We start from the raw sequence: 13,956 nt of genomic DNA on the forward strand, positions 1-13,956 counted from the left end.
GATGCCTCCCTGATCGGGTGCAGGGGGGCATTATCAGGGATGAACAGCCCAAGGTATATGGCAAGAACACGAGGCTCACTTGAATATCAATGTCCTAGAGATGAGGGGGGTAGTCTTAGCGTTGCAATCCTTTCAGGACGCTCTTCCTCTGGGGACCATTGCAATTCAGTCAGACAACATGTCAGTAGTCTGGTATATAAACAAACAAGGAGGGACCAGATCTTATCCCCTGTGTTGAGAGGCCCTGAGAGTATGGCATTGGGCAGAGTCCACCCAGCGCTTTCTGATAGCAATGCACATCCGGGGAAATCCTACATGATAGCAGACAAACTAAGCAGAGCAATTCTGTTGCCACACAAGTGGTCCCTCAAGAACGAAGTTGCGGAAATGATCTTCTGCAGATGGGGCCAGCCTCACTGCGCTCTCTTTGCGACTTCCACAAACACCAAATGCAGCAACTACTTCGCCCTAATCCCTCCAGTGGAGGAGTCCCCGAGGGATGTGCTTGTACATGATTGGCCCCCCCGGGTCTTCTTTATGCTTTTCCACCTTTCCTGCTAATTCCTAAAGTTCTGCAGAAAGCCAGTGCCCTGGGAAGGACAGTTATCTTAACAGCCCCCTTTTGGCCTCGACAGATTTGGTTCCCCTTCCTGAAGCCTCATCTTTTGGAAGAGCCCTGTATCCTGGATCCAGTGCTGGATCTTCTGACTCACTTGTCAGGAGCTCTTCACCCTTCTCTACAGTCCATCAAACCGACAGCATGGCTGCTCCAGTTCCCAGAAAAGCCAGGTTCCAAAATTTGTCAGCAGAAGCTCAACATATACTATTGTCTTCCCATAAGTCCTCAACTAGAAAACTTTACCTTAGTAAATGGAGGAGATTTTCAATCTGGGCTCAGCAAAACAACATTGTTCCGTTCCTGTCTTCAATATCGGATATATTGGAATTCTTGACCAAACTATTTAATGACGGGGCCGCAGCAGCAACTATTCCAGTTCAACTGGCTGCTATATCAAATTTTCATATTGGTGAACTAGGAGACAATGTCATGTCTCATACAATGGAAAAGGCCTTTCTAAAAGGTGCAATACATTTGAGGCCTCCTGTTAGATCCTCCACTACTCCATGGAATCTACATCTTGTTCTGTCAAAGATTATTCTTCCTCCATTTTAGCCAGCATCTTCCTGTGAATTGAAATTCCTTTTGTGGAAAACTATTTTCCTAGTGGCCATCACCTCTGCGCGCAGAGTTTCAGAATCACAGGCCATATCGGTAAGGCATCCATATTTGATATTCCACAAAGATAGTTTCCCCCTCAGAACAAACCCTTCTTTTCTACCAAAGGTTTGCTCATAATCCAACCTTAATCAAACCATTGAATTGCCAGTTTTCTTTCCTAATCATACTAATCATTTGGAGTATGTTTCACAAGCTTGATGTTCACAGACAACTTTGTTTCTATTTAGACAGGACAAAGGACAGTAGACAATCTGACCAGCTGTTTGTGTCATTTTCAGATTCCAAGAAAAGTGCCACAGTTTTCAAACCTACCTTAACTAAGTGGCTTTCGGACTGCATATCTTTTATATATAGTTCTGCACATATTCCCTTAGAAAACAAAGTTAAAGCTCACTCAACTAGAGCTATCTCTACTTCTACAGCCTTTTCGGCCAGGCTACCAATAGATTCTATTTGTGCGGCAGCCACATGGTCAAGGCCACATACCTTCATTACTCATTACAAAGTAGACAAGACCTCTAGGGACAGGGCTTCCTTTGGTTCCGCTGTCCTTAGACATGTACTCCCATAAGTCACCCGAGATTATGGTGCTGGGGACGCTACCCATCAGTAAGAATGAAGGAGAGATTGAACAACTTCACATAAAGAAGTTATGTACTTAACATAACGTTCCATGTGAGTTGTTTCTCTCGCCTTCATTCTTACAACCCACCCTCCTACCCCAAACCAGTGTCTGAAAGTTTGAGAATGGACTCTTTCAGCCTGTTTTGGTCTTTTCTGAGGAGTTTTCCTTTCACCGGTTACTGGAAATATGAGTATAGTATTTTTTACTCGTTGGCAGTAAACAAAATCTGAGGGAATTAGAGGAGCATCATGGGATAGGGTTTTGGCCTTGAGCTGTTTGGAGACCTCAAGCTTTGCAATTTGATTGGCTCCATACCCATCAGTAAGTATGAAGGCAAGAGGAACAACTCACATGGAATGGCTATGGTAAGTACAGAACTTCTTTTTCTATGGAGATAGAATCTGAGTTGTCTAGTACATCCAGTTGGTGGAGTTTATACTCTGCCTTGTTGCTATGATTGGGAAAAAAGAATGGAAGCTCAATATATTGGTTTAGATTGGATTGAGAACAAACCTTAAGTACAAATGACGGATTAGTTCTTAGCGATACCCTATCCTTATGGAAAATCAAATATGGTGGTTTGATTGATAGTGCCTGCAACTCAGACTCTTTTTACAGATGTTACCACTACTAGAAGTATAGTCTTCCAAGAAAGAAATCTGAGGTCACAAGATGAGGAGGGCTCAAATGGTGGCAATGTTAGATGAGACAGTACAAAATTTAAATTCCAAGGAGGAAGTGGTTCTTTTAAAGGAGGTCTCAATAAAGAAGTGCCTTTTAAGAATGCTTTACACAATCTGTATGACATTAGGTTAGGAGAAAATTCACCAATGTGGAAACTTGAGAATGCCACCAGTTAGTAATTGTAGCTGCAGCCGAGCCTTGCTGAAATAGCTCAATAAGAAATTCTAAAATCAAGTGAATTGGGAGCAGAGAAGGGGTCAATGTTTCTGGTTTGTGCTCAGTAGGAGAACTTCTTCCATTTACTAGTATAGAATTTTCTGGTAGAATCTTTATGAGAGGATATCAAAATGTGTCTGACTGCTGGAGTGAAGTCTTGAAGCCTGACTAAGTTTGGACATGGAGCAGCCATGCTGTCAAATTGAGGGTGTGGACAGAAGGATGAAGTGTTCGTGACATATGGGTCAGAAGGTCTGGGACCTGGGTCTAGAACCCATGGCTTCTCCTGCAGATGAGGCCAGAGGAAGGGGAACCAAATCGGACGAGGCCAATATGGGGCAATGAGAATCAACCTGGTTCCCAAGGATTTTGCTTTCCTGTAAGACTTTGGGTATGAGGGGGAAAGGCATAAAGAAGTCCTGAGGGCTAATTGTGAACAAGAGCATCTTTCGGTGTCTTCCCTGGAGGGGGGGGGATTAGGGCAAAGTACCTGCTGCATTTAGTATTCATGGGAGTGGCAAAAAGATCGCAGCAAGGCTGGTCCCATTTCTGGAAAATCTCTTCCGCTATGCTCTGGTTTAGAGACCACTCATGAGGCATTAATATTGCCCTGCTGAGCTTGTCCGCTATCACGTTTAATTTCCCTGGGATGTCTGTTGCTATGCTCTGGTTTAGAGATCACTCATGAGGCATTAATATTGCCCTGCTGAACTTGTCCGCTATCACGTTTAATTTCCCTGGGATGTCTGTTGCTACTAGAAAGCAATGGGAAGATATTGCCCACTGCCAAGCTTCAGAGCCACTCGACAAAGTGGGTATAATCTGATTCCTCGTTTATTTATGTACCATACCACCGACATACTGACTGGACTGCAATCATCCCTAGTGGAAGAGAGTCGTGGAGTGCCTGCAATGCCAAAAGCACTGCTGTCATTTCTAGAACACTGATGTGCAAATGGGCCTCGTGGTCTTGCCATATGTCTTGGACTGTCCTTCCCAGATAATGCCCCCCCCACCCTATCTGGGAAGCGCCTGTGGTCACTGTAGCAACAGGTTGTTGTGGAATAAAGGGTCTCCTGATGGTCACATGATTGGACTGAGTCCACCACCGTAGATCTCTCTTGCATGACTGTTATTCTGATCAGATGGGACATAGGAAGTTCTTGTAGCGACCACTGAGAAAACAGCAACCATTGAAGGATTCTCATATGCATCCTGGCGAGAGGAACTAGAGTTATGGTTGAAGCCATGGTTCTTAAAAGTTTCAGAACTACCTTTGCCTTTACCTTGTCCTTGGGAAGAAGGTGGAATATTTGTTGTCTGAGGGCAGAAATTATGTTGGGTGGAAGACATGCCGTCATAGAAATGGTGTCTAGGTCTGCTCCTATGAAGGTAATATGTTGACAGGGCAACAAGGCAGATTTTTGCAAATTGACTGTTATGCCTAGCTGAGCAGAAATTTCCAATGTCACATCCCTGGCTTGTTGAAGTAGATGCTTGGTGGTGGCAGTTAGGAGCCAGTCATCCAGATACAGAAACACTTGGAATCCCAGACGTCTACTACTGCCATGCATTTGGTGAACACTCTGGGGGCTGTAGTGAGATGAAAGGGTATAGCTTGGAACTGATAATGACTGGCTCCCAGCTGGAAGCGTAAATGACTCCTTGATGCTCTGTCCATTTTTATGTGGTAGTACGCATCTTGCAGGTCTATTGAGCACATCCAATCATCTTTCACTAAGAAGGGAAGTACTGACTGCAGTGTCACCATTCAGAACTTGGACTTTTTGACAGATTTGTTCAGTTTGCTGAGTTCCAATATGGGTCTCCAGTCCCCTGTTCCTTCTGGCACTAAAAAGAATCTTGAGTAAGTTCCGAATCCTATTTGATCTGCGGGGACTTTTTAGATGACTCTTTTGTACAGCAACATTTGAATTTCTATAGTTGCTTGCTCCCTTAGACTGGGTAGAAAATCTGGGATTGTTCTGATGTGTGGGACAGGATGGCAAAAGAGAATGGAATAGCCTCTGGATAGTATGCTTTGTTCCCACTTGTCTTTTGTGATATTTTGCCAGGCTTCTGGGTACAAAGATAAACGCCCCCTGACTGCTTCCAGAGTAGAACAGAGGGGCCTCCTTTTAGGACACTGGTAGGGATGTCCACGAAAGAAATCACGGTCACCCTGGTTTTGTGGACCCCCCTTCTGCCTCTAGTTCGACGTCTACCATTGCTGCCTCCCTCTCTGCCCCTGGGGAAGGATTCACCTCGTGCGGCTTGGAAAGCTCCTTGGGATCTTTTGAACCACATTTTCCCACTCTTCTGACCTTTAGGGTAAGGTCTTGAAGGTACTGAAAAACGTACTCTAACGGCAGAGAGAGTTTTCCCTTCCTGCTCACATCCGGTGAGTATGTCTTTAACTTTAGGTCCAAAAAGTGAGGAACCATCAAAAGGGGCGTTGGTAAAGGTAGACTTAAAAGGTTCCACAAAACTGCACAGGCGCATACAGGAGTGTTTCATCAGGGAAACTCCTGAGCCTGCTGCCCTACTCGCTCCATCCGCTGCATATATCAGTGTCATGGAGGAGTTGACGATGGAATTTAAGGTGGACATCTGAGAGGGGACTTTCTCTGTCACCCCCCGCAGCCAACGAACCTTGTAGAGTATCTCCTAGCTCCTTCAGGAGATCTTTTTGTAGCCTTGTAAAGTGTGCGAGGTAGTACAGAGATCTGAGTGTAAAAGTCGCTGACAAAAAGACACGCTTCCTGTATCTGTCTATCATTCGAGAATCTTTGTTCAGAGGATGGACAGATAAGGATGTCTCAGAAAGTTCCTTCTTGGTGGCTGCTGCCGCCACCATAGCATCTACAGGCACATGTTTCGTAAGAAAATCTTTTCCAGTAGGGGCTGACAAAAACTTGTTTGGCCTCCGAGAGACTGGTTCCACAGTGTCAGGTGACTCTCATGCCTTTCGACTGAACAACTCTATTATTTCATCAAAAGGTGGACACACCCAGGAGGCTGAAGGTTGAGATCCAAAGGCCTTCAGGTACACTGACTCCTCATCAGAATAGGTGATGGTGTTCCAGGCGCCTCTCTGTTTTATGATCTCAAGGATATCTGCAAATCAGATATCTTCAGAGGACGACCGTGGGGACCCTTCTGACTCCTCGAGGTCAGTGTCTGAGGTGACGGATTCATCAGGGGAGTCTATATGCTTCCTCTTGCATGTCATAATGGTATTCTGGGGAGGCCTCGGAAGAGTGGGATTCACCCAATGGGGGTTCCTGAGGCTCCGAATCTCTGTTATCCAGTGGAAGGGGCGGTGCCAAGACAGTAGCAGGAGCTTCGGGGGGACAAATGCCAGTATCCCGGTGTAGAGCTGTAGAAGGGGACAGCACACGCCTCATCAGCTTGAAAGCTGAACCCACCGGCTCAGAGGACACCCCTGGTTCCAAGGAAACATAGGAAATCCCCGGCTCTAGGGAGACCGGCTCCGAAGCTGATGTAGGAGCTGAGCTCAACCGAGCCGAGGCACCGAGGGACAGACTCGGAAACAAAGAAGCTCGGGTCTGAGCGGTACTTGGCACTCCGGGATCCAATGATCCAGCTTAGCTTGGAGGAGGAGCAACAGTGGATGTAACAGTCTTAGATGGCTCAAAAACCTGTTGGGTTGGAGCCAAGAATAATTTTGCCAGCGCTGGCGACTTCCAATAGTCTGCACACCACCGTCTCCATGTCATCATTAGACAGGCTCCTAGAAGATCTGGAGGATAGGGTTGGTGAACGAGATCTCTCCAGGATGGAAGATCTCAAAGTAGGGGAGACCGGCGGAAGTTCAATGGACCGGCTCCCAGTCATAGTTTCTTTCTGCTCCAAAGATCTTGGAACCAAAGAACTTGGTTTATCAATGATAATTATATCTCTGTCTGTTCCGAAGGCAGTGGAGCAGAGGAGGTCGATGCATGAGAAATTTTAGTCAATTTTTCAGGAGGTTCAGACTGAGCTGAAGAGACTGGAGATGGCCTATTGGTTGGTTTGTTCTTTGAAAAGGAAGATGACTTACTGGACGAGGTCGAAGAAGAACTCTGTAGAGTATCCTCAAAGGTTGGTTTCAAGAGTCCTTTGACAATCAGTTTATTTTTCCGCTCCTATGGAACACGGGCGCTAAAGGAGTGGCAGAATGTGCAGGTTTCCTGAAGATGGATTGCTCCGAAACAGTAAACGCAAACACTATGTCCATCCATAATGGACATTTTTGGGAGCACTTTTGGCATTTCTTAAAGCCCGAAGGCTTGTGTTCCTTCTCCATAGTTTCCTTGGACATGGTAGGGATGAAGAAATTCTAAAAGCAACTATAAGACTAAGTAAAAATCACACAGAAAACACACGTCTAGACCAGAAAAAAATTAACACACATCACTTCTAGTAAAGCTAAAGGGAAATAACCTGAAGTTTAACCAAACGAGCACTAGGTCCTCTAATTTAAACGGACCTAGTAGCTGTCAGAAAGGGACACACCGAACACACTACTACTAGCCCTCTAATTGAAACGGGCAGTTAGCTCTCTAACTTAAACAGCTAATCTAACTAATTAACTAACTATAACAATTTAAGCACATCCCTACAGTTAAAGGCGATGGGATACACAATACAGACCTAGTGAAAAAAAACAACAGCCAACAAGAAGCACAGCAACAGTGATAAATTAGCTACTAAGGCTATGAAAAGCACAGTACTCACAAGACTAACTAAACTAAACAATTCTAAAGACTAAACATACAAAGACCAAGAAGAGAACATCCGAACTTGTAAAGCGGCAAACGAGATCTGGAGATTGCACCACTGCATGATGGGATACCTACTCTGCCACGAGCCAAGTTAGAGACTTCGAGCTAGTTTATTTGGCCGAGTTGGAGCAGAGGATCAGCTCCGAACCCATCCAGTAAGAATGAAGGCGAGATGGACAATCTTACAATGTTATGTTGTCCTATGTCATACATGAAAATGTAATAAAGATTTTTTTTGTTTAAAAAAAAAAACTGAGAAACTAGAAGCTCATTTATGGATATGGATATGGATAGCAAAATACAAGCAATAAAAATGTTTTAGTCCCTTTCCAGTACAAAAAAAAATCTTAAAATAACAAAAAAAAATTGTTGGAATTGACATGGTTGCTGGTCAAAACAAAGCGCAGATAAAGGTTAGCAGAATGGTAATATGAAAGTCAGATAACCGAAAACTTTTACACACAAAAAACAAACACGAACAATGAAAAATGCATCCTGGGGCTGTTGCTCTGACTGTAATAATAAAACATAAAAAATAGGAACAGGAAGGGAGGGGTGCAGCTTATGCCAAATTCTTTCAGAAAGGCTCTCAACGGTATAAGAAACTGAAACAATAAAAGCAAGGGAGCAAGAAACCACGCATTTACTGACCAGCCCAAAGAGGCCAACATTATTAATCTTCTTGTATAACCTGCTCTAGCATCAACAGTCCACAGACTGCAGAGGTTACTCCCCCAGTTTCTGGTACGTCTAAGATGAATCATACAGTAAAGGCAGATTTGTGCAATACTGCAAATCTTTAGAAATCTCAAAAGATAGCCTAAGCTGGAAGACAAATTAAGCATCTCTGGAAAACTATAAGAAAAATGGACATACTCACCATAAAAAGCAGTCTCACTGGTTTTTCGCAGTAAATACTGGTATAGATCCTCGATATAAGCCAACTCTGTAAACAAAGAGCATACAAAATTAAAACTCTATTTACTATCCAGAGGGACAGCTGACTGATAACTTCTGACATCTTATACCTTTAACTGGTCCATTAAAATCCAAAAGGAAGGTTGCTGCTTCTGCATAAGCTTTCAGAACTGGCCGTAGCAGGCTGCAGAGAAAGTAGTAGTAATCAGGGCTGCTGCTGGAACTACTCAGCTGTAAAATAAGACCAAAACACAAAGCTGTCACCACTAGCAGTGCAGATCTGAGATTGATAAAATCAGGATTCAAGAAATTACCATATCTTACCTACATGTTACTGAAGTCTAACCTTAATTGCCTCACAGCTAAATCCCAAAAGACGGAAATACCCTCCTTAAAATTTCATGCCACTCCATGTATGAAAAAAGAAGTTATGTTCTGAACATAATGTTCCACCTGTGTTGTCGATCTTCGTTCATTCTACACTGTTGGGTGTCGGTTCCGATCCTCGCAACAGACTCTGCTGTTATATCAAGCTCTTGCCAGCCAGAAACTCTCAAGCTAAGGCTACCCATACTGCCTCTCTCTCCTTCCCTTCAGATTGAGTTTTGCCAGAAGAGTAGAAAATTGTGGAAGCTTTACCTGAGCAACAACCTTACCAGGACCCCAGGACTAGTTCCGAACCTCCAGGAGTCTTTTGGAGGGGATAAGAGGGTGGGATGTGAAGAATGAATGAAGTTCGACAACACAGATGGAACATTATCGTAAGAACACAACTTCTTTATCTGATGTTGCCAATCTTCACTCATTCTTGACTGTTGGGACAGAGTCCCTAGCTACTTTATGCCCTTGGAGGCCCTAGGGAAGTATATTCCTGAGCACCATAGAGCCAAATGATGCTCTTCCTCTGGAGACCGTATCCAATTTGTAATGAGTGATAAAGGTATGGGGGGGGGGGGGGCAAGTTGCGGCTGCACATATGCCATCCACAGAAGCTCTGGAATGAAAGGCTACTGAAGTGGGTGGAAACAGATTTGGTAGAATGAGTCCCAACTTCTGTTGATAAGTTCATCTTATTTTGCTCATAAATAAAAGTGATGCAATCTCTCAACCATTTCGAATGAGTAACTTTAGAAACTGGTTTGCCCACTCTAGTACCTGAAAAGGATATAAACAATTGGTCCAATGTTCTAAAAGATTTCGTTCTATCCAAATAAAAAGGTAATTGTCTGTGTGCATCCAACAAATGAAAACAATATTTGAGAAATATGGGAAGAAAACTGGTAGATCAATGGACTGATTAATACTGAAATGTGACACTACTTTAGGCAGAAAGGAAGGGTTAGTTCTGAATGATACTCTCTTTGTGAAAAATGATATATGGATGTTTTACATACAAAGCCTGCAATTCTGAGATTCTCCTGGTCGGCGTGATGGCTAGCAGGAATAGAGTTTTCCAAGATAAAAATTTGATCTCACAGGTGGCTTCTAGCTCAAAAGGCTGATGTACAAAATTTTGTAAAACAAGTGTTAAATTCCAAGGCGCAATGGGCTCTTTAAAAGATGGTTTTAAATGTAGAGTGCCCTTAAGAAAGGTCTTGTAGAGACGATGAGACATCAAGAAGAGGTCATCGAAACCTTTATGAAAATTTGAAATGGCAGCTAAATGAACCCTAATGGTAGAAGCCAAGGCTCCCAATTGGAATAAGATGGATAAGTACTCCAAGACCTTATCAATCAAGACTGAAAAGGGGTCAATACCCTTTTCCTCAGACCAAAGCACAAATCTCTTCCATTTGCTAAGATAAAGTTTCCTGGTGGATGGTTTATGAGAAGCCAGAAGAATGTACTGTACTGGGGAAGATAAATTATTCCACCTGGCACTGGAAGTGGAGAAGCTAAGCTGTCAGTTTGAGACTTAGGTTGGGATGGACCAGTCCCTGCGGATGAGACAACTGGTCTGGAGTTGGACCCAGAACCCATGGATGGTGAACTAGGTGAGGCCAGAGAAAGGGAAACTAGACTTGACGGGGCCAATAGGGTGCAATGAGAATCACTTTGCTTCTCAACCATTGGGCTTTCTTCAAAAATTGGGGAAATAGGGGGATTGGTGGAAAGGCATAAAGAAGTCCCGAGGCCAATCGTATAGAAGAGCATCTCTTGGGGACTCCCCCCCCCCCGGGGGGGGGGGGGACTATGGCAAAGTAGCTGCTGTATTTGTGGTTCATGGGAGAGGCAAACAGATTGCAGTGTGGCAGACCCTATCGATGAAAAATCTTGTCACAATATCGGACTTGAGAGACCATTCGTGAGGTAAGAGAATGCATCGGCTCAGTTTGTCTGCAATCATATTGGAATTCCCTGGAATGTGAACTGCCATCAGAAAGCGGTTGGAAGCGATTGCCCATTGCCAAACTGTTAGGGCTTCCCGACAAAGAGGGTAGGATCTGGTTCCCTCCTTTTTGTTGATGTACCAGACTACTGACATGTTTGACTGAATAGCAATTGTCCCCGAAGGGAGGGCAGATTGGAATGCTTGCAATGGTAAGAGCACTGCCCTCAGTTCCAGGATGCTGATATGCAAACCGGCCTCTAAAGGGGACAAAGTGCCTTGGACTGTCTTTCCCTGGAAATGCCCCCCCCCCCCCCAAATCAGGGATGCGTCCGTGGTCACTATGGCCATGGGCTGATTGGGGGAAAATAGGAGTCTCCATAATTTGTCTTCTGGCTTCATCCACCAATATAAATCCTACTTGCATCGGTTGATTATTCGGATTGGGTGGGACATTGGGTGAGTTAACACTGACCACTGTGATGACAGAAGCCAATGAAGCAGCCTCATGTGGTACCTCGCCAGAAGAACTAGAGTGATCATTGCAGCCATGGAACCCAGGAGCTGTAAGACTTGGCGAGCTGGAACCTTGCCTTGAGAGAATATCACTTGAAGTTGTGACCTCTACTTCTCCAGTCTGTGAAGTGGAATACCAGCCATGCATGATTTGGTGATTAGCCTTGCTCTGATGAATTCTACGTCCTGTGAGGGGGATAATTTTGAGTTTTTTTGTCTATTAAGATGCCTAAGAACTCTGCAAGCCTTAGAACGGAGTCCAAATAGGAAAGCAGCAGATGCCTGGTGGGGACGGTGAGGAGCCAGTTGTCTAAATATGGAAACACACGGAATCCCTGTAGTCTTAAGTGAGCTGCTACCACTGCCATGCATTTGGTGAAAACCCTGGGGGCTGTGGTGAGACCAAAGGGCAGTGCTCGAAATTGGTAATGACTGGCTCCAAGCTGGAAGCGGAGGTATCTTCTGGAGCATTTGTCTATTTTTATGTGGTAATACACGTCCTGAAGATCTATGCAGCACATCCAATAGTCTTTTTTCAGAAAGGGAAGGATAGACTGAACTGTAACCATCTGGAATTTTGTCTGGTGAACAAACTTCTTCAGTACACTGAGGTCTAAAATTGGCCTCCAGTCCCGTCTTTTGGCACTAAAAAGAATCTACAGTAAAATCCGGATCCTATTTGGTCTGGTGGGACTGTTTGGATGACTCTTTTTTGAAGCAGCTTTTGAATTTCTAGTGCTGCTACATCCCCCTGACTGTGTGGAACATTGGGGATTTGTCTTTGTGGTCTGGGATAAAGACTGAAGGAGATATGGTAACCAGTGGTAATTACTGTCTGCACCCAGGAATCTGATGTTATTGTGTGCCAGGCTAAATGGTGCAGACAGAATCTTCCCCGGACTGCCTCCAGAGGTAAGCAATCGGGGCCACTGCTCAGGAGCGCTGGTAGGGTTGCCCAGAGAAAATTTCTAGAACTCTGGTTATGCGGGCCCCCTCTGCCACGGGATGGGCATCTTCCGGAAGAGTACCCCTCGGCCCTGGGAGGAATACCCGCCAGGTGTGTCCTGAAAGGGCCCTTGGGATTGTCTGAACCACATCTTTCCACTCCTCTGATTCCTGGAGTAAGGTCACTGAGGCGTGGAAAAACGCACGCCCACAGCAGAGAGTCTTTCCATCCTTCTCATACCTGCCTAATGTCTCTCTGACTTTTGGGCCAAATGACGAAGCATCAGTGGGGGCACTGATAAAGGAAGACTTGAAGGGTTCCTCAAAGTCACATAAGCGCATCCAGGCATGACACCTAATGGCAATGCCTGTACCCATTGCTCTGACCATCCCTTTGGTTGTATGTGCAATAAGCCGCATGGACGAGTTGGAGATCAACTCTAGGGTGGCAGACTGGGAAGCAACCTTATCACGTACCTCGTCAGACACTGCTCCTGCTAAGGTCTCTGAAAGCTCGGTTATCAAATCCCTTTGGAATCATGTACAATGTGCCAAAAAATTCAAGGACCATGCAGTAAAGGTCGTTGAAGAGAAGACCCATTTCCTAAATCTGTTCATCATCTGGGACTCTTGGTTTGGAGGATGGACAGCTGGACTCTCCTTGGTAAGTTCCTTTTTTGTGGCAGCCACCGCAGCAAATGAGATCTGAAGGGAAGACAGGCAGTATGGGTAGCCTTGACTTCAGAGTTTCTGGCTGGTGTGAGCTTGATATAAAGGCCGAGTCAGTTTCGAGGATCGGAACCGAAACCCAACAGTCAAGAATGAATGAAGACTGACAACATCAGATCACCTTTTAGCCAATTTAAATAGACAAGAATCCATTGGTTATAAAAGTCTTGTCGGGGTTTTGTAGTTATACCAGAGTATCTTGCTCTACACACTGTTTCAATTGCAATATAACCTGGAAATGGTAGATTTAATGAACATTTTAGTTACAGAGCACTACAGCTCCAGTGCAGGACATGTGAATAATTAAAAAAAAAAAAAAAAAAAAAAAACATTTATTTTATTTTACATTTGTTAACTGGGAGAGTCCAACTGGATATATGTCTAATTTCAGTGGAGGCCTGGGGAGAAAAGCTCCAGAGCAGTAAAATCATTAACAAGAGAAATAAGAAGTTATGTACCTACCATAACGTTCCATGTCTTCTTCTCGCCTTCTTTCTTGCTGGTTGGGTTCGGAGCCGATCCTTGGCTCCGACACGGCCATTTACTAAAGTTCGAGAGCTATTTACTGGCTTGAGGCCTTCCCATATCCCACACTGCTTGGCGCTAGATACCCAGATCTCGTTTGGCAGAGCTAACACCACAGAAAAATTCCAAGGACACCCGTCCAAACTACAAGGTTTACTTAAAGTAGTAAAATAGAGGAAGGACGTAACCCAGATAGGAATTTGCCAGAGGAAGAAGGCCTCAAAAAGGGACTCTTCTCTGTCTGTCCAGGCTAGGGGGAAGGACGGTGGGATGCAAGAAAGAAGGCGAGAAGAAAACTAACGTGGAACGTTATGGTAGGTACATAACTTCTTAATGTTAAGTTGTCTATCTCGCCTTCATTCTTGCTGGTTGGGACAGCGTCCCTAGCACCTCAGTCCTGGGTGGCTCATCGGAACAGACTCTTGTGCACAGTGGAACCAAA

General features: G+C 44.6%; 1 protein-coding gene across 1 annotated transcript in view; it reads right to left on the reverse strand.

Annotated features, from left to right (window-relative positions):
- LOC122810654 (glycerol-3-phosphate acyltransferase 2, mitochondrial-like) overlaps positions 1–13,956 on the reverse strand; it is a 938,290-nt gene that overhangs the window by 169,689 nt on the left and 754,645 nt on the right. The window contains exons 10-11 of the mRNA XM_044082227.1: positions 8,581–8,701; positions 8,433–8,498 (exon numbers count right to left, since the gene is read on the reverse strand). Coding sequence (XP_043938162.1) covers positions 8,433–8,498; positions 8,581–8,701 — 187 coding nt within the window. The remainder of the gene's footprint in view (positions 1–8,432; positions 8,499–8,580; positions 8,702–13,956) is intronic.

This window comes from Protopterus annectens, chromosome 9.part0, assembly GCF_019279795.1.
Source record: "Protopterus annectens isolate FY-2018-M chromosome 9.part0, PAN1.0, whole genome shotgun sequence".
Taxonomy (NCBI): domain Eukaryota; kingdom Metazoa; phylum Chordata; order Ceratodontiformes; family Protopteridae; genus Protopterus; species Protopterus annectens.